The sequence below is a fragment of the Sylvia atricapilla genome, chromosome 26 (genome assembly GCF_009819655.1).
Source record: "Sylvia atricapilla isolate bSylAtr1 chromosome 26, bSylAtr1.pri, whole genome shotgun sequence".
NCBI lineage: Eukaryota > Metazoa > Chordata > Aves > Passeriformes > Sylviidae > Sylvia > Sylvia atricapilla.
In genome coordinates, this window is record NC_089165.1 from 716,751 (window position 1) to 736,181 (window position 19,431).

The 19,431-nt window shown below is 54.7% G+C and overlaps 2 protein-coding genes across 7 annotated transcripts; both read left to right on the forward strand.

The window, feature by feature from the left end:
- The first annotated feature begins 254 nt into the window (after nt 1-254).
- On the forward strand, nt 255-14,407 carry MATK (megakaryocyte-associated tyrosine kinase). 5 transcript variants are annotated; one of them, XM_066336042.1, is made up of 13 exons: nt 7,142-7,280; nt 9,859-9,915; nt 10,128-10,241; nt 10,395-10,510; nt 10,867-11,086; nt 11,964-12,057; nt 12,150-12,215; nt 12,368-12,467; nt 12,555-12,639; nt 12,818-12,891; nt 12,998-13,193; nt 13,534-13,620; nt 13,745-14,407. In XM_066336042.1, the coding sequence occupies exons 2-13, from the start codon at nt 9,907-9,909 to the stop codon at nt 13,925-13,927; spliced, it is 1,344 nt and encodes a 447-aa protein (XP_066192139.1). In that variant the 5' UTR covers nt 7,142-7,280; nt 9,859-9,906; the 3' UTR covers nt 13,928-14,407. The 5 variants fall into 5 exon arrangements, with proteins under 5 accessions (XP_066192135.1, XP_066192140.1, XP_066192137.1 ...); XM_066336038.1 differs by lacking the exons at nt 7,142-7,280; nt 9,859-9,915 and adding an exon at nt 255-301; XM_066336040.1 differs by lacking the exon at nt 9,859-9,915 and having other exon boundaries at nt 7,141-7,280.
- Nucleotides 14,408-14,492: 85 nt separating this feature from the next.
- LOC136371770 (complexin-3-like) lies at nt 14,493-16,757 on the forward strand. 2 transcript variants are annotated; one of them, XM_066336044.1, is made up of 3 exons: nt 14,493-15,367; nt 15,974-16,061; nt 16,369-16,757. In XM_066336044.1, exons 1-3 carry the CDS (start codon nt 15,213-15,215, stop codon nt 16,585-16,587), a joined length of 462 nt encoding a protein of 153 aa, XP_066192141.1. In that variant the 5' UTR covers nt 14,493-15,212; the 3' UTR covers nt 16,588-16,757. The 2 variants fall into 2 exon arrangements, with proteins under 2 accessions (XP_066192141.1, XP_066192142.1); XM_066336045.1 differs by having other exon boundaries at nt 16,231-16,476.
- The last annotated feature ends 2,674 nt before the right edge of the window (nt 16,758-19,431 follow it).

Consider the following 19,431-nt stretch of genomic DNA (forward strand, 5'->3'; position numbering starts at 1 on the left):
TTTCGGAACACTCACAGTTGTTATTTATAGAAAAGCTTTTAAGGGAAGTCTCAGATGCTGTAACTGTGGGCTCATTCCAGAGAATCTAAAGCTCTGTTGATCAGCTTCTCGCATTTTCTTACTTCAGGTAAAGCAAGATTTCAGAATTATTTACATAGTTTTTAAACATGTTTTTAATTCTTTGCCTGCTGATGTTTGCTGTTAAAACCCTAACTTGTGATGGGTTATTTTTGTGATGGGTTTCCTTTCTCATCTCTTGCACTGACAGATGAACCTGGACTGCAAGATCCCTGTTAGGAAGGTAAGTTGGATGCTTTAGAGGCTGTAAGCTGCCAAGAACTCTTTACTGTAGAAAGAGAAATTCTTCTCTGTAAGGGTGGTGAGGCCCTGGCACAGGGTGCCCAGAGGGGCTGTAGCTGCCCCTGGATCCCTGGAAATGTCCAAGGCCAGGCTGGATGGGGCTTGGAACATCCTGGGCTAGTGGAAGGTGTTTCTGCCCATGGCAGGCGTGGAATGTGATGGGTTTTAAGGTTCCTCCCAACCTAAACCATTCTGGGGTTCAGTGAAACTGTAATCAAATGATGCACAGGTAGAAAACTGCAGCTAATACCAGTTTTCTGAATGTCTCTGACAGTGGGATACTGAAGATTCTCACTGCAATTAGCACTTTTAAACTACTGACAGATGTGGATTACATTTCATTTATTATTATACTTCTATCATTAGTAACACCAGAAATTGTGTTGATACTGCTCAGATTTATGTGAAGGGGTTCATCAAAGTGAGATGAGCATAGACCCATAGAAAATCTTGAGTTGGAATGAACCCACAAGGACCATCAGTTCAGCCCCCGTCCCTGCACAGACACCCCAAAAATCCCACCCTGAGCATCCCTGAGAGCCTTGTCCAAACCCTCCTGGAGCTCTGGCACCTTGGGGCTGGGACCATTCCCTGGGGAGCCTGGGCAGTGCCCCAGCACCCTCGGGGGGAAGAACCTTTCCCTGAGCTCCAGCCCAAGCCCCTGACATGAGAGTACTGGTTAATTTGGTTCTCCACACTGACAGTGAGAGGTTGGGGTGTCTCACCATATAAGAGTCCCACTGTCTATAAATGAAATGCTACATGTCCTTAGTGTTTCTCTGTGCCATTGACTTGTCTGTCCCATTGTTTATTGCCTATGTGGAAAACCACAGATTTTATTGTAGCACATAAAACTGTAGTGCGTGACTCAAGCCCTCTCCCATCCTGTTTGCTCAGTTGTTCTTGGTTTGATGTGCAGCAAGAAAGGTCATTTACATTAAATTACTTTTTTTTCATTAACAATTGCAATTTTCTTGACTGTGCAATGAGGGCATTGACTTTCTTGATCAATATCAAATAAGTGAACATTAAAATCCTACAGTTACTCATGTTAAATATGATGAAAGGGAACTCAGTTTGAGATTAAATTAAAATTGCAGTAGCCAGTCTTGCCTGAAACCTCTGTGGCTCAGGGCAGAAGGTTGATGAAGAAGGCTTCATCTTGGACACCAAATTCTTGGTTTTGTATTTTCAAATGCACTGTCTACTGTAGCTTTAAGTGAGGTTTTGCAATATAAGCTTAATTTCTGTGTATGGTGTAGTGGTGGTGATGAACTTCTAAATAACTTAAAAATTCCATCTTCCATAGTGTGTGGGAAGAACTGCAGATTTCTGTGTATTTCCTCCATATAGTTGCCTTCATTTCTGTTGGGTTGTTACCATTTTATCTCCTTCTTCTCCTGGCATGGTTTAAAAATGATGGCTTTGAGGGGAAAAAATATAATCAGGGTACTTGAAATCTGAAAAGAATACATTTGATGTACACAGTAAAAAGAAGGGAGACAGGTAGAAGAGCAGAGGGTGAAGGAGGTGGAAAAAAGGGCAAACAAGAGATGCTGCATAGTAATTATATTGCATGTATAAAATAATGCTCATATGATTGCAATTTTTGCCTGTAAGAAGTTCTGGGTTAGTCTGATATCTTGCATTTTAAATAATCCACTGCAAGTAGTTTTGTTGTACTATAATTCTCCAAAATTGTATAACCCCTGATGGACAGTGGAACCAGGTGGGGGTCAGTCTCTTTCCCAGGTAACAAATGACAGGAATAGAGGAAACAGCCTCAGACTGCAGCAGAGGAGGTCTGGATTGTATATAGGGGAAAACTTCTTCTTGGAAATGGTGGTCAGGCACTGGCACAAGCTGCCCAGGGCAGTGGTAGAGTCACCATCCCTGAAAATATTCAAACAACGTGTGGCTGTGGCACTTGGGGACATTGGTTAGTGGTAAACATGGAGGTGGTGCTGGGATGATGGTTGGACTTGATCATCCTGGATGTCTTTTCGCACCTTAATGATTCTGTGATTCTGTAATCACTACAGAAATTGCACCGTTGTGTAAGAGTTGAGTTGCCTGTAGCAACAGTTCCTTTCCTTCTGTTATGTTTCCTTCCCTCCTACTCCTTGCTCTAGAAGAAACTCTTCCCACAGCAAAACATATAAAGAGATATATTAAAGAAGAAAAAAGAAGAAAAAAAAATCCCCCACACACTCTGGTATCATGTGTACCCTTTAAATATTTTATCACTTTAGATTTCTGCCCTCTGGCCTGAAGTGCCTGAAGCTGCCAGGTTTTGTTGTGTGGGTTTGGGGTTTTCCCCCACCCTTTGGAGCAGGGATCCTGGGCTCCAGGGCTGTTTTTTTGGGAGCAGCAGTTTACAATGTGGTACAGACACATGGAGACACTTCCTTCTCGGTGGTTTTGAACAAAGTTGACCAAGCTGTAACAGAGCTTTGGTGCTGTCATAGTGGTACCTGGAAAGAGTGCAATAGAGAGAACCAGAGCTGGACACTTAGGTTGTTGGATGTGACACTACCAGACAGCAAGAGAATTGCCACAGGCTTCAGTTTCATGTATTTGTTGAACGCTGGGAGAGCTGGGGCAGTTCTCCTGAGGAAGGGAAGGCTCTGGGGAGACCTCAGAGCCCCGTCCAGTGCCTAAAGGGGCTCCAAGAGAGCTGGAGAGGGTCTTGGGACAAGGGATGGAGGGTCAGGACAAGGGGAAATGGCTTCATTGCCAGAGGGCAGGGTTAGATGGGAAGGAATTCTTGGCTCCTAGGTTGTCTGTGGCTGTCCCATACCTGGAAGTGCTCAAGGAAGGCCAAATTGGACAGGGCTTGGAGCAACCTGGTCTAGTGGAAGGTGTCCCTGCCTATGGCAGGGGGTGGGACTGGATAACCTTTAAGGTCCCTCCTATCCAAAACCATTGTGGAATGATGTGATTCTTTATTTAAAGTTCAGTTTCAAATGACTCTTCACAGTCCTTCAGATTTTTTGGAGTATTTTGAATGGCTTTTTTAAACTGACTGAGAAGCATTGTTTCTTCATTATTGTGAAATAAGGCTGTTTCTTCTTTAAGTACATTTCTTGGAGGTGTAAAGAAAGTTCTGTTATGCATTGTTTTATAGAATCAGAATCCCAGAATGGCTGGGCTGGAAGGGACCTTAAAGTTCATCCAATTCCACCTCCTGGACAGGAACACCTTTCACTATCCCAGGGTGCTCCAAGCCCCATCTAACCTGGCCTTGGACACTTCCAGGGAGGGGCAGCCACAGATGCTCTGGGCAGCTTGCACCAGGACCTCAACACCCTCACAACCAAAAATATTTCTTCCTAATACCCCATCAAAACCCACCTTTGTTCAGTTTAATGCCTTTCCCCCTTGTCCCATTGCTACATGGCCGCTGTATGAACTAACCCAGTGCAGCATGTTCTGAGCTCTGCTGGAACTGGTGCTGTACCCCCTGTACACTTAGTGCTACCATAACCTCGTGCCTTGATTGTGATCTTTGTTTTGCCATCGAGTTATCCTCCTCTCTTACTGGTAAATCAGAAAGATTGGGAAGTGTTGAAATGTCATGAGCACTTTCTACCCTGATCTTACTAAGATCAAAAGAGGATGAAAAGGTTCATCTGCTGTGAAAAGATTTCCTCATTAGAAATTAGGAAGTAAAGCCATTGGATACTGCCACAAGTCCTGCTACTAATGGGAGGAAAGTTATGATACCATATACTAAAGATTGAACTGATGGAGCAGTCCCCATTCAGGGCAAGTGACACAGATGCCTGAAAAAACCAAGAACCAGATGTGGGACAAGCCTCTGAATGCTTAATGTTCTTCCCAGACAGACACAACACACCAGCATAAACACTGCAGCCATGGTCTGATGTGCCCCCATAAAACAGCTGCCCTGACGCTGGGTTTGGGTGTCACCAACTCACATGTTCAGCTGCAGCTGAGCATCTTCCACTTGTCCGTTGAGCATGCCCAGGCTCTGCTTTCTTGCTGGGGCAGAGATTAGGTGTTGTTATTTTTTCTGCACAGGTTTAGGGAAAATAACCTCTTCTGTCAAGATTGTTCTGTGGCGCTGCTGGGGGCAGAGGGGGATTGCTCCTGGAGGCATCAGGATGGTGATGCAGAGAGAAAGAGGCAGGTATGCCTGAACCAGTGCTAGGCACAACCACTCACAGAAGGGTGAGTTTAAGGCATCACCTAAAGCTTATTCAGGCTGAAAGACCCTTTCAAATGATCCTCTCTGCAGATGAACCTGCAGAGCTGTCTCCAACTCTGTGGCCCGCAATACCAGAAGGACGTGGAGCTGATGGAGTGAGTCCAGAGGAGGCCAGAAAGGCACTCCAAGGGCTGGGTCCTCTCTGCTCTGGGGACAGGCTGGGAGACCTGGGGATGTCCACCTGGAGAAGAGAAGGCTCCAGGGAGAGCTCCGAGCCCCTTGCAGGGCCTAAAGGGGCTCCAGGAGAGCTGGAGAGGGACTGGGACAAGGGATGGAGGGACAGGACACAGGGAATGGCTTCCACTGCCAGAGGGCAGGGCTGGATGGGATATTGGGAAGGAATTATTCCTTGTGAGGGTGGGGAGGCCCTGGCACAGGTTTCCCACAGCAGCTGTGGCTGCTCCATCCCTGGGAGTGTTCTGGGCCAGGTTGGATGAGGCTTGGAGCAGCCTGGGACAGTGGAAGGTGTCCCTGCCCATGGCTGGAGTTTACAAAGGGATGCTATTCAAGGTCTCTTCCAAAGCAAACCATTCTGGGATTCAGTGATTCTATATTTCTGGGTGGAAATAGAAATCTTTGCTGTGATAAAGCATGTTTTAACTCAGTGATGCTCCCTTTAAATGCTGGAGACTGGATGTCAAAGACATGTCTGCTCTTGTGACTTATTGCCATTTTCTGGTTCCCTTTTTGAAGGTTTGAAATGCAGGGCAGATCCCTCAGGCTGGAAGGTATATTTCTGGTGAATGCAATGGTATTGTCCAAGAGGACTGAAAAGGGTTGAGTTGGCAAAAGAGAGCCTGTGGGATTGGGACTGCTAATGCCCAGATCTTGCTGAGATGAGAGGAGCTGATATTTTTGTACAAAATGTGTGCTATTCCTGACGAATATTGTTGCCCATCTCTCCAGATCCAAACTCTGCTCCTTTGGATAACTTTGATTTTGCCAGGAATGGCACTGCTCAGTAGGATGTTGAGCCTCATTCTCCCTGGCCCAAATGCAGGATGCCAGGAGGAAGACTGGCAAGTGGGCAAGCCTCAGCCCAGAATGTGAGACAAACGTTCCCATACTCTTGCCCATTCACACAGTGACTTGGGAAGGGCTTCACAGTGCCAATATTTTGGCTCTGTAGCTTTTGGAGGGACCCAGGCACACAGTGGTTCAGCTGTACCCACTGAGCTGGGCATTGTCTTTGCTGCACCAGAGAAGGGAGAAAGCAGTGCTGAGGTTCTGTGTGCTAAGTGCTCAGGCTCTGTCTGGGTGGCATGCAGCAGGATGTAAAAGGGACACCAGCTCAGGCAGAAGCATGTCGGAATCTCTGCTGGCTGTGCAGCAGGACAGGGAAAGCCCATTTATTACACCTGAGGGAGTGGTTCTCTGTGTGTGACGCCGAGTTCTTTGGCCCGTGGTCATGTCTGTAACAGTGGCCGGATGTGGCAAAACCCAGAAGTACAGAATATTTCTGTTTGTTGCAGGGAGCCTTGTGCAGATCCTGGGAGTGCAGTGCAGAGCTGTAAGGATGAACTTATATGTTTATCCTCATATTCTTAGATGGCCTGAACAGACCGGGATCCATCCCCACAAATATAGGGAGTAAAGCAAGGAGTGGTCCTGGAGAAACCTGCCCCAAGAATCCTGTGAACAGGCTGGCTTGAATGGCTTGGGGAAGTTGTTTATGGATCAAAAGATATAACCAGGACCTGAAAGTACCAGCTACTTTGGATTAGTTTTCTTCTACACTGCCTTTGCCCTTGAATTGCCAATGTTTTCTGAAGGTTTAAACAACATTTAATTAATTTTTTTTTTAACTACACCCAAAAATATCCCAAGATCCCTGAACGAGGTCTGGTGTTTGCCTACAACATCATTTTCTTCTTTTTCACCATTTTGCTCAGAACATTGGAAATGCTGAACATTAGTGCAGAACTGGTGTCTGGTTTTCTGGCTGGGATGATGAACTGCAGAGGCGGTTATTTCCTCCTGACTCGTTGTGGATGCTGCAGGATACAGATAAGCCGCTTCTCTTCAACAGTGGTACTCATTTAAAGGTCTCTCTGCCATTGCCTGTCCCAACCCACACTGCCTCTGGATTGTCACCCCCAGAGGAACAGTGAAGAGCGGCCATGCTCTGGGATCAACCTGCTCTGTGCTCTGAGGCTCACTGAGTTGATGTTGAGGCAAGATTATACCTGGGGATCCCTGGTCCCAGCTCTTCCTCTCCTGAGACTCAGCCTCCCTGGAGAGCCTCAGGCATCCATTCAATTGTCACTGCTCTGGCCAGGCCAGCAATGGTGACAGCAAGTGTCCCTCTTTGCAGGGGGGTACTGATTCCCCCACAGCGCCACAGGGGACAGGATCTGGTGAGTTCCAGTTCTCTTCTAGTGAGGGTGCGTAACTGTGCCCTCAAAGGGCAGAAGTTGCTCTTAGTGTTGTCAAATAATGAGTCATTTCTGATGGAGGTCTGAGGGCGCAGGCGGCGCCTGCACAGGGACCGCCCGGACGATGCATCACAGCCTCACCAGCAGAGAAATCAGGAAATTGGGCCCTGGCTCTGACTGGGAGCTACCCTTGAATGTAGTGTTTGGCTCTGTGTAGGAAAGAGACTCTCCAGGAGTTCAGGAATCCGAGTTCAGACTCAGCTGTGAGCTTCCCCTGACATCGCTGCCCCCAGCCACACATGGCCACTGCTGAGGTAAGAGCGAGATCTGAGAGGGGCTGAGGGCAAATCTCCCACCCACTCTGGCAGCAGAGAAGGACGGGCACGGTGCTGAGGGTGGTGGGCACTGGGGGGAATGCCCGTGTGTCACCGGTTTTCCAGCAGAGCAGCTCTAGCTGCCCTTTGTCCAAGTGACACCCAGTGCAGCCGGGTGTTTGTGTTCCAGAGGGGAGTGCACAGTGTGTCGGCTCCATTGCGTTCAGAGGTGCAGCCTCTGCAGGCGGTGTCCCCTCCTGTCACAGTGCTGTCACGTCTGGCACCTTCTCAGCCGGAGTAACTGTGCGCTGGAAATAAGCTTGAACTCTCCAGTCCAGGGCTGGGAACAGCTTTACCAACCGCCACTGTGCTTCTGTGCTTCTCAACCTCATTGCAATTACTCAGGTTTACCAGTACACAAAATACAGAACAGCCCCAAAACAAAGAAGAGGGCAAATATCTCCTCTCAGGCTTTCTGCCTGCACACTGTGCTTGTGGGAACATTCATTCCAGTGATGGGAAACTCATGGATCAAACACCTCCAGGAACAAAGAGATGCTTTAGGACAAGGCATGTGAGTGTCACCAGGAGGGAAGTGATTCACTGCTGTCCGTGCTGGTGCTTGGGTGAGGCACTGGCTGGTGTCCAGGCTCTGCCAGCAGCAGGTGTCCGTGTGGGGGGGTGTGTCCATCACCCCAAGCCCCAGGAGCAGCTGGGCAGAGGAGAAGCTCTTCCCTTTGGTACTCAAGTGGAGGATCTGTCCTGTCCCAGCAATAACTGCTGTCTGCACATAGGGGCAAGACTGACCAAACAGTTGCTGCTTTTCACCCAAAATTTCTGTCCTGGAGCAGCAGAAAATGAAGGACAGTTATCAGAGCTGCCATCAGCCCTCCTGGTTCAACCAGAACATCCCTCCTTGGACCAGGACGTACCACAGCAGGCGTATGGAGCCGACTCTGTTCTGAAACTGTGCTCATGAGTCCTCACCATTCTGGAAGTGATCTGAGCTGCACCCAGTCACATCAGCCTTTGGCTGTGCCTGCTGGGGAACAGTGGCTGCTTTTGCAGCCCCAACTTCACCAAGACAATATGTGTGCCATGGATAGGCTGCAAGGCGAGAGGATGGCAGTGCTGGCTAACAGTGGCTTCTGGTAGAGACAAAACTGCTGCCTTCTGATACTAACCTTGTAGCAGCTGCAATTGTCCCTGTTTTGTTGTTGTGGATATGGGCTGGCATAACCAGATAGTCCTGGGATCCACACTGCTACAGAGACAAGTTTACCACCACTGATGCAGAGCAGTGATTGTGACTCACCTTCCAAAGGAGCAACGTCATCTCTGCTCCAAGGAGCTCACCCCACAGTGTGGGCAGCAGGGGAGGAGAGGATTCTGCCCCTCTGCTCTGCTCTGATTAGAACCCAGCTGCAGAGCTGCCTCCAGCTCTGAGACCCCCAACATCAGGACATGGAGCTGCTGGAATCCAGAGGAGGCCACAGAGATGCTCTGAGGGCTGGAGCCCCTCTTCTCTGGAGCTGGCCTGGGAGAGAGGGGGCTGTTTACCTGGAGAAGAGAAGGCTCAAGAGAGACCTTAGAGCCTCTTGCAGGGCTTAAAGGGGCTCCAGGAGAGCTGGAGAGGGACTTGGGGACAAGCGAGGGAGGGACAGGACACAGGGAATGGCTTCCGCTGCCAGAAGGCAGGAATAAATGGGATATTAGGAAGAAATTCTTCCCTATGAGGGTGGGGAGGCTCTGGCACAGGTTGCTCAAAGAAGCTCTGGCTGTCCCTGGATCCTGGCAGTGTCCAAGGCCAGGTTGGACAGGACTTGGAACAACCTTGGGTTACTGGAAGTTGTCCCTGCCCATGGCAGGGAGTTGAATGAGATGGAGTTTAAGGTCCCTTCCAAACCATACCATTCCTTGATTCTATGATCCTCCCAAGGAGGTGACAGTGGGGATTAAGGACTCCAGGAGGAAAAGATCCACAATTTTAAATTGCAAAACTGTCATATGCACCCCAGCATGACCAGTTGGTGTCAAGGGCAGCACAGGGACATTGTGCAATCATCCCACAGCCACTGCATGCGACAGTCCCACCACAGCCCAGCCTTGTCTGTCTGTGTCCCTGCTGCCAGGCAGCCCCCGCATCAGCCCTGCTGCATCCTGCATCAGTGGGGCCATGGCTGGTGCCTCTCAGGGCCCTGGTGACTCAGAACTCCTGAAAAAGCAAGTTTGTGATAAAACCACATTATTCCTTCACAGCTGTGGTGCTGGGCTCCTGCTGTGCCAACAGAGCTGGTGGGAGCTGCGGCCCCTCTTTGGTGGCAGAGGCCGAAAGCAGGAGTGCTATGTCCTGCTCCCATCCGCGTGTGGGGCAGGAGTGTCCCCAGGACACAGCTGGCACAGGCAGAATTTGCAGCCTTTTCCTCTATCCCGTGATGTGAGGCTACGTGAGGGACAGGAGCTGCAATGGCCTTGTGGGAACTTGTGGGACAGCAGCAGTGGCCTGGGACAGCAGTCATGACCTGGGACAAGCCAGCTCAGCCCACTTCCTCCACAGCCCCTTTGGTTTCTTCTGCAGGTGGCAGCAGGAGAGGACAGGGAGTCCCTGATGTGCTGACGGTTGGCCATGTCTGGGGTGAGCAGGGCTGCACAGGGACACCAGCGATGTCAGCTGACACCAGGGGATGTGTGCCCCCAGGACCAAAGTGGGGTGGAGGAGGGCTCAAGGCCAGCGCCCCTGATCCCCAGCCAGGGTTTCAGATGGTCCTTGGGGCTGGTCCTGGTGCCTGTGGGAAGCAGAGGGGTCCAGCTCTCTCTGTCCCTGCTGATGCCGCTTTCTCCTTGCAGAAGCACTGGCCCCCCGGGACACAGTGTGTCACCAAGCATGACCACACCAAGCCCAAGCCCCGGGAGCTGGCCTTCCGCAAGGGTGACATGGTCACCATCATCGAGGCTGTGGAGGTGAGGCCTATGGGTGCTCAGGTACACCCTGCACTGAGAGGGCATGGATGAAATGGGACTCCAATGCCATCAGCTCAGCTGCCAGAACCAGTCCCTTCCTTCACAGAGGGATCCCCCCTTCCTTCCCTTGCTCTGAGACCCTCTTGTCCCCAGGGCAAAGGCTGGTACCATGCCAGGCACAACGAGACGGGGCAGGAGGGGCTGCTGGCAGCCAGTGCACTGCGGGAGCGTGGGGCCATCCGCGCTGACCCCAAGCTCAGCCTGATGCCGTGAGTACAGCTGAGGTGACTTGGGGGAGGGCTCAGGGGACCCAGCTGAGCCCCTGGGAGCTGCAACAGCAGATGAGTCCAGTGTGCTCCCCCCATCCATGTTTTGGGTGGACAGCTGAGGACAGAGCATCCTGTAGCCATGCCCTGGCAATGGAGGGATTTGCTGGGTACAAAAGTCAATACCTGGGTTTAAGGAACCCTAGTTGTGCCTACCCAGCTTGGATGGATCCCATGAAGAGGGGTTTCATGCAGTAGGGTCTCTGTAACTTTGTCAGGGGCTCTGCTTTCCCCATCTCGCTGCTGCCCCTGGGGGAAGCCCCCTGGCTCAGCTCCCTCTCCAATGCCCCTCTTCTCAGCTGGTTCCACGGGAAGATCTCAGGGATGGAGGCAGTGCAGGAGCTGCAGCCCCCTGAGGACGGGCTGTTCCTGGTGCGTGAGTCTGTCCGGCACCCCGGTGATTACGTGCTGTGTGTGAGCTTTGGCAAGGAGGTGATCCACTACCGCGTGGTGCACGAGGAGAATACACTCAGCATTGACAGCCAGCAGTACTTCTCCAACCTCATTGACATGATTGAGGTGAGACCCCCCACGCAGAGGGTCCCACCAGTGTCAGAGAAGGGCAGGGACCTCATGGGCTGACACAGAGGCAGGTCCTTGTCCTGTTCTGTATGGTTTTCATTGGTGTGTTACCTGATGTAATTCTCTATCCCCTTCAAAGGCTCATAGTTCCCACTCAGTTTGGGGCACAATGAGTGGACCTGGGATATCCCAAGGATGTCTCTGAAAACCAGCTGTGCCAGCTGCAGTCCCAGTCCTCAGCCAAGGGCCACATTACCCCTATCCCTGCTTATTCAGTGCTTCACATAGCAGGAAGACCCTGGTGGCCTCTGCCTTCCCTGGACTTGGAGGCATTTTTCTGTGTCTCCCTCCACTCAAAGCCCCCTCTCACTTGATGACCCCATATGGCTCCTGGCTGTTGTGTGAGTTCTTCCCCTTCCAGTGAGTTTTTCCTGGTGGTCCATTCCTCACCCTGTCTCCTCTTCAGGGAGTTGCACTCTCGTGTTCTCCTTTTAGACACAACTTTTGGGTGGCTCCTTTCTCTTCTCAGCTGCCCCAGCCCCACTTTAAAACTCTGAAGGTTGTCCTGGCCCATCCTATCTTGTCCCATCCTGTCCCATCCTGTCTGGCTGCTTCTGCTCCCATCGCCTCTGCAAACTGCCCTCAGCTGCTGCAGCACCTGCTGGGGGTTCAACCACACCAGTAGCATCCCATATCTCCTGTGGTCCATTTGTGGTGTTCCTCTGGCTGTGCCCAGAGGGGAGCAAGGCTGAGACATGGGCTGCCCTCAAGGGCAGTGATGGTGCAGTCTCATGGAGCATCACAAAGCTGTTCCCTGGACTCACCCCCAGAGCATAAGAGCTGGCATCACCTTCATCTGTTCATCCCTTGGCAGCATTACATGAAGGAGCAGGGAGCCATCTGCACCAAGCTGGTGAAGCCTAAACCAAAATCTGGGATGAAGTCAGCTGAGGAGGAGTTGGCCAAAGGTAGGGGATAGTGGGAGGGGGCTGTGGTCTGCATTTTAGGGACAAGGCCCCACTGGTGGCCCCTGCAAACCTGCCCTTGTGCCCATGCCCAGCTGGCTGGTTGCTGAACCTGAAGTACCTCACACTGGGAGACCGCATTGGACAAGGAGAGTTTGGAGGTAGGTAAGAGAAAGGGGCTGGATGTTCCCCAGGTGCAGCTTCCCCAGATGTCATCACCCAATCCCCCTCCTCATCTCATGGGGGGTGCAGGAGGCCTGGGGCGCAGGAGGCCGGGTGTGGGGCTCAGCCCGAGTCTCCCATGCTCTCCCAGATGTCCTGCAGGGCGAGTACATGGGGCAGAGGGTGGCTGTGAAGAACATCAAGTGCGATGTGACTGCCCAGGCCTTCCTCGCTGAAACAGCTGCCATGACGTGAGTGCTCCATGGAGGTGTCACCCAACTCTGCCCATGGCCTGGGGTGAGAAGGCACCTCCTTGACTCGGATACGCTCCATTCCAGGAAGGTCCGGCACAAAAACCTCGTGTGTTTGCTGGGAGTGATCCTGCACAATGGCCTCTACATTGTCATGGAGTACATGAGCAAGGTGAGAGCACCTGGCTGCTCTTCAGCCAGTGGGACCCATCACCACTTGGTTTGGGGACAATATCCCTGTCTAGGGGCTGAGTTATCACAGATGCCAGGCACTGCAGCCCCTGCAGAAGGCAAAGTCTCCTGGCAGCCCCATCCTGTTGGTCCTGACTCATTTTATCCTTCTCTGTCAGGGCAACCTGGTGAACTTCCTGCGCACGCGGGGCCGGGCACTCGTCCCGACCCAGCAGCTCCTCCTGTTTGCCCTGTAAGTCCCTTTCTTTCCTCTGGGCTGGGACCCAGGGCTCTGCATCCCCCTGTGCAGCCCCAGGGGACACATGGCGACAGGGCTCTGTCTCACTCGGTTGTGGCAGGGATGTGGCTCAAGGCATGGACTACCTTGAATCCAAGAAGCTGGTGCACCGGGACCTGGCTGCCCGCAACATCCTCATCTCTGAGGAGAACGTGGCCAAAGTGAGCGACTTTGGCTTGGCCCGAGTCAACCCCAAGGGTGCAGATGCCCCATTGCTCCCTGTGAAGTGGACAGCACCAGAGGCCCTGAAACACAATGTGAGTGACCATGAGAGGGAAAGGGCTGGCCAGGGGGTCCTTCCAAAGCATCTCACCCCCTTGAGTTGCCCCTGCTTATTCCCATTCCAACTGACCCATCCCTGCCCCACAGTGGCCTCTGGCAGAGTCAGCCTTGCATCTCCCAAAATTGTGTCTCTGTCCTGACCAGGCCTGCCGTGGGAATTGGGGCAGGATGATGGGACTGGGGGATGTTCACACCCTGGGGAGCTGAGGGGGGGGGCAGGGGGCAGTCACTCTCCTCTGTCTTGCCCTCGGAAAGCAATGGGAACCCAGCACAGCCCTCAGATGGCTTCAACCTCCCCCTCTCCTGCCGCCACAGAAATTTTCCTCCAAGTCAGATGTGTGGAGCTACGGGATCCTCCTGTGGGAAACCTTTTCCTTTGGAAGGGCACCCTACCCCAAGCTGGTGAGCACTGTGCCGGGGAACACCACAAGTTACACCCCTCTGGCACTGATGGGACAGGGATATCCCACTGCTCCCTGACAAGAGCAGGGAAGGGGGTTGCCAGCTGGCTTCTCCTTCCTGGCAGGCCCTGAAGGAGGTGACGGAGCTGCTGGAGCAGGGATACCGCATGGACCCCCCCGAGGGCTGCCCTCCCACTGTCTATGCCCTGATGAAGAGCTGCTGGGAGTTGGAGCCAGGCAAGCGCCCATCCTTCAAGAAACTTACAGAGAAGCTGCAGAAGGAGCTGAAGCACCTGAGGGTCATTTAACTCCCATCCTGCTACCAGAACCCAGAACCTGAAGCCCCTAGACCCTCCAGGGTTGGGAGTGGTAGGGCAATAGGGGTCACGACCAGGATGGCCTGTAGTGCTGCTCTTTCCCTGTGGAGATGTAGTAGCAGCCTCCCTCTATCCCAGCATGGTCTTTCTACCCACCACACAGCCCAGAGAAGGTTGCCATGGGATTGATTTCCCCTGACCCACCAGAGTGGGGAGCACAGACCCCAAGGGAGCAATGCCCACTACCCCTGTGCTCAGCCCCAGGAGCAGATGCTGCATGTGGGGTCCCTTCAAGCTGCAACTCCCAGTGATGCAAGACAGGACTGGACATCTCCACTCACAGGAGGATGAGACCCCACCCTGACTCAGCCCTGCCCCAGTGCCCAGCCCCACAGGGGGATGCCAGCACAGCCAGCTAAACCACATGTATTTGGGCTTTTTGATTAAACCAAAGAAATTAGTTCAATATCATCTTTAAGCCTCTGGGGTGAAATTAGGCCTCTCTGTCACTTGGGGCCAGACAAGTCCCAGTGAAAGGCTTTGGGGGGGCCAGGAGCTCTGGCCCCTGGAGCCCGCCATGCCATTCAACCCCTCTCTGATTGGGCCTCTGTGCAGCAGGGGATTATGCTTTAATCAGAGGCTGTATGGGAATTGCTTTCATATAGATTATGGGCACGGGGCACATCCCCAGCAGTGGCGAGCCCCTGGCCCTGCAGGCTCCCAAGCAATCTCAAGTCTCAGTGGAGCAGGGATTAGCGGGGGCATGAGGCTGCCGCACGGATGGTGCACCCACCACTGCCTCATCTGCTGCCAGTCCTTTGACCCTCGATTGGGGTTTTTTTGGCTAATCCTCTCGTGTCTTCTCTGTGCTGACTTCCTGAACCCCCAGTCTCCCTGTGTGCGTGGTTCTGGGTGCCCAAGGCATGGTGCTTTCCTGAGGACTTGCCCCAGCCCCATGGGTGCTGCCCCAATTTGGGACCCATGTAATGGGGAGGGTATTTCAACCTGACCCAGTGTGTGCTGCAGTTCAACGATTCCTTCTACCTCTCCATTACTGTGATGTGGCAGCACCTGCTGTCCCCCTGCACAGCCACTGTCCCCTGCAAGCACCCTTGGTTGCAGTGAAGGGAAGGTCTTTCCACCCTGGCTGTGGCTTCCCCTCCTAATGCCTTAATCCGCGCCTGATCCGCAGTGCCCCTGGGGCTGGTCCCACTGACCTTGCAGGCACTGGGACCTGGCAGGCATCTTGGGGCAAGAGCTGCCACCACCACCCACCATGGCCTCCTTCTTCACGGCTGCCCTGAAGAGCTTCCAGGGGGGCAAGGATGAGGCACCCAAGGGGGCCCCCAAGGATGACAAGGCAGCTGCGCTGCCCAACGGCATGGCCCGCGAGGAGTTTGAGGAGTACCAGCGGCAGCTGCTAGAGGAGAAGTAAGGCTTTGCTGTGGCTCAGCGGGTCACTAGGGTCCCCCAACACACCAGAATCAGGATCTCACCTGCTGTGGGCTTTCCCCAGGGTGGCACAGGACAGGGACAGGGAGGCAGCGGGGGCAAGAGACAGTACAGAGCAGGTGCCCTTCAGTGTGTCTCCCCCACAGCATAGGAGGTCCATGGAGGGGCTGGCACAGGACTGTGAGAGCACCTTTGTGCACCACAGGTAACAAGGGGAACCCCCAGGTGTCAGAGCCCCAGGATGGTTCCACCCAAGCACCCTTGGAACCGAGGGTTGTGGGGTCAGCATGGGATTGGATTATGGTCCCACCTCCCCAGGACTGGGTGCTGTGGGAACCCAGTGGCTCAGCACCAGGGAGATGAGAGGCTGCAGAAGGAGCAAGTCCCTGCAATGGACGCCTGCATCGAGCACCTCTGAATCTGGGTGCTGATCCCAGTGGACAGGATGTGGCTCATGCTCCCAGATCCCCACTTCAGACCTTCTCCCTCCTTTCCTAGACCCGCTCTGCAGGAGGACCAGGGTGATGTCGGGGTGGTCCTGGGGGTCTTGGTGAGGTGGGGGTGATCGTGTGGCACCTGCTGCAGGATCGAGCGGGACAAGGTGTTTGCACAGAGGAAGGCAGAACGGGCCACGGTGCGGATGCACCTGCGGGACAAGTACCACCTGGCCCAGGTAAGAACCAGCCTGTCTGTGGACCTGGGGGGTTCCCCTTGACCCTACATCACCCGGAACAGTCCCAGCCCCACGGCTGCCGCGCTCCCCTGAACGAGAAGGGTTCCTGAAGAGGGCAGCAGACGGCCACTGTCTCCGTCCGACTGCCGCCCACTATCTGTCCATCCAGCGTCCGAGTCTGGCACTGGACAGTCCTGGAATCCTCCCGTGTCCCCAGCACACTGGGACTGGCTGTTCTCTGTCCCCCGTCCCCCGCGGTAGGCACCGTGTCTCTCCCCACCCGACACCGCCTCCCACTCGTGTTTAGGACGAGAGGGACGACGCCCAGGTGCACGTGGCCGGAGGTGCGGTGGAGCTGCCGCAGGACCTGGCAGCAATGGTGCACAGCGAGAACGAGGAGGAGGAGGATGGCAGCGGCAGGGCCTTCGTCTTCCTGGCGAAGCTGCGGGAGGTGGAGCTGCCGGCGCTGCGGGACCGAGCGCTGGGCGGCGTGGACCAGGTGAAGGAGAAGTGCGCCCTGATGTAGCAGCTCCCCGCGGCAGGTGACACCGGCAGCCCCTGTCCCCGGAAGCCACGGAATGCGGAGGCTCTGGGTGCCTTTACTTGGGATGCGGGTCCCAATACACGTTAGGCATGGGTTTTCTTCCCCAAACCGTTCCCAGTTGCTTTCCCAGGGTGTGCAGGGGTGCAGAATGTCTGGGTGACATTATGGGTGACATTCTGGGTAACGGCCTCCAGCCGTTATGATCAGGTCCCTCTCGTGGTGCTCCTGGTGTGAGCCCCCACATGGGGCAGGTCCCAGACACTGTTGCCCCCCTCAGCAGCCCTGGCACCGTGCACCATTTGGCTCAATAAATACAGTATTTGCCAGCACCATTCTGGTCGTCCTGCCATATCCCGCACCCATGCACTCCCCGTCCAGGTTGGTGAAGGGACACGGTGACTGCGCTGGAGCCGGGCTGCCCCACGTCCCCTGAGCCACCAACCAGCCCAGGATGCTGGGCCAATGCGTCCGTCCCCCGCTTCTGCAACAGCCCCCACTGGGACCCAGTGACCACCCTGGCTATCCCTTGGGGACAGCACCGGGAGCAGTTGCGGAGCACTTAGTCCCGTGCTCGAGCATCCCCTGGCAGTGCCGGCAGCAGGGACATCCCTTTGGCTGGGCCAGGGTTCCCAGCCGCCTCTTGCCTCGCCGGGCACTCTGTCCTGGGCGCTTGGCAGCAGCGCTGGCTTAAATGCCGCCGCGCCGGAAGGCCGGGGGCTGCTGAGATCACTAATACCTGCCTATTTTAGCGAGGTCTAATCTTCCTGAGTCGCCTGTCCCCGAGGACTAAGCTCGCTGAACCTGTGTGAAATGTACGGCCAGCGCTGGCCCCAGCGGCACCTCCCGCCGGAGCCGGAGCCGCCGGGAATCACGCTGTGTGTGCATGAAAGGAAGGACGCGCTGAGCCGCCTCCGTCCTCCCCACGCCGCTGCCATCTGCTCCGGAAAGGCTGCGGGGACCGGGCTGCCCGGACTGCCCACGGCCGCGGTGCCCGGCCTCGGCAGGGGGAGGCCGGATCCTGCGCAGGCAGGCTGGGAGCTGTGTCACCAGAGCCATCGGGCTCAGCCGCCGCTGAGGAGCTGAAGCACACGGAGCAAGGAGGTCTCTGGATGCACGAGGTGCTCAGTTCCCCCCGCTGGAACTCCTCCGGGTACCAGTCCAGGGGCTGGTGGCTGCTGGAGCATCCCAGGGCACGTGAGACAGTCTGGGCCTGACACGGGGGAGCCTCCTGATGTTTGGTAGCCCCACTGTTCCTGCTGTCCTCATCATCCCCGATGTTTCTGCCATTGCCATCCCCTTTCACCAGCTTTTCTTCAGAACTTAGGTCCCTCACAGGGCAGTAGCAGCTGTGGCACCCAGCACAACGCTGATCCCATCCCACATCGCTGCTCTCCCGAGGGTTGGACTCACCACCACGTGCCAGCTGCTGGGATGGCACTGAGGTCCCCAAGGAGCTCTGTCACCACCACCTCAGTCTTCCATCCCTGCTCCACATCAGGGCCCCATCCTGCCCTGACGGGCAGCCCTCTCCCAGTGTTCCCACTGGGGCTCATGGGGACTCCCAGCACCAGCTGGGATTCGGGTCAGGACCCTCCGCCAGGTCTCCTTGGCTAATCGTCCTGCCCCCCCCGCTGTCCCCATGCTGCCACCTGCCTCCCGCTCAGCACCCTTTTGGGTCACCCCTGCTGCCTCCCCGCCTGCCCAAGGCCTCTTAATGAACTAAAAAAGTGATAAATCCCCGGCCGAGCTGGTCACGTGAGGCCGGTGGCCCCCGGCCGTCCCCCGGCCCGACCCCCGCCTCCGGCCCCACCACCCCGGTAAGCTGACGCAGCGTCTCTAAGCGTTAGCAGCTTTGCGCGCTAATAGGATTAGGGAGGTTTAAAACTGTCATTTGAGTGAACTAAACCCCCTGATACTCTGCATTGCACCTTCTTAACCAATTTGCCTTCAATTAGGGTAATTGGGAAACTAGCAAAGAAGTATAGCATTAATATTTTAAAGTGATGAAGCGATTACGGGCCTTGGACAAGGAAGCAAATCAATTTGCTATCTGCTCCTAAAAGGCAATTATAATCATTTGGCAAATCAGCCTGCTGCCTTCCCCCCGGGGGAGGCAACACCTTGCGGCGGCCGCGGGGCCGGCACGGCACACACAGCGCCGGGGCCGGGCAGCTGGGCACTTACCGCCCCCAAACCCGGCACCCTGGGGACTTCCCTGCACCCCCGGGCCAGCGGGGCACACCCTGGGGAAACCTGCCCAAGAGCATCAGTGTGGGGTACACTGCTCCTGTGCTTGTCACAAGTGGCCAGCATGGGCATCCGGGCAAGTTTGCAGCCCCATCCCCACACATCGCCCCTGCCCTGAGGATGTCCCCAGTACCTCCGCAGGCAGCGCCTCCCTGCTCTCCCCTGCAGTGCTGCGTGGCATGGGGGTGTCATCCCATCCTCAGGGGGCTGCATCGTCCACCTGTACATGTCATGCCATCCCTGGTGTGTGGTCTTGCTGTCCTCAGGGCAATTGCCAGCCTGTCGCTGGGGTGGTGGCACACTGTTCCCAGGGTGGTGGCGTGCCATCCCCAAGACATCACACTGTCCCCAAAGAGGTGTGAGACAGGGCAGGTGAAGCCTCACAGCCCCAGTGGGGTACAACAGGATGGCCTCGGACTCCACACCAGGACACAGAGGAGGCTGCGGGGTCTTGCCAACAGCAGCTCTGGTGGGGAGGGCACAGACTGCAGCCACCTGGCACAGGGTGCTGGGGTCCAAAACCCCCGCAGTGACATTTGCCATCCAAAAGGGGAAGTGTGGCAAGGAGGGGAAGGGAGT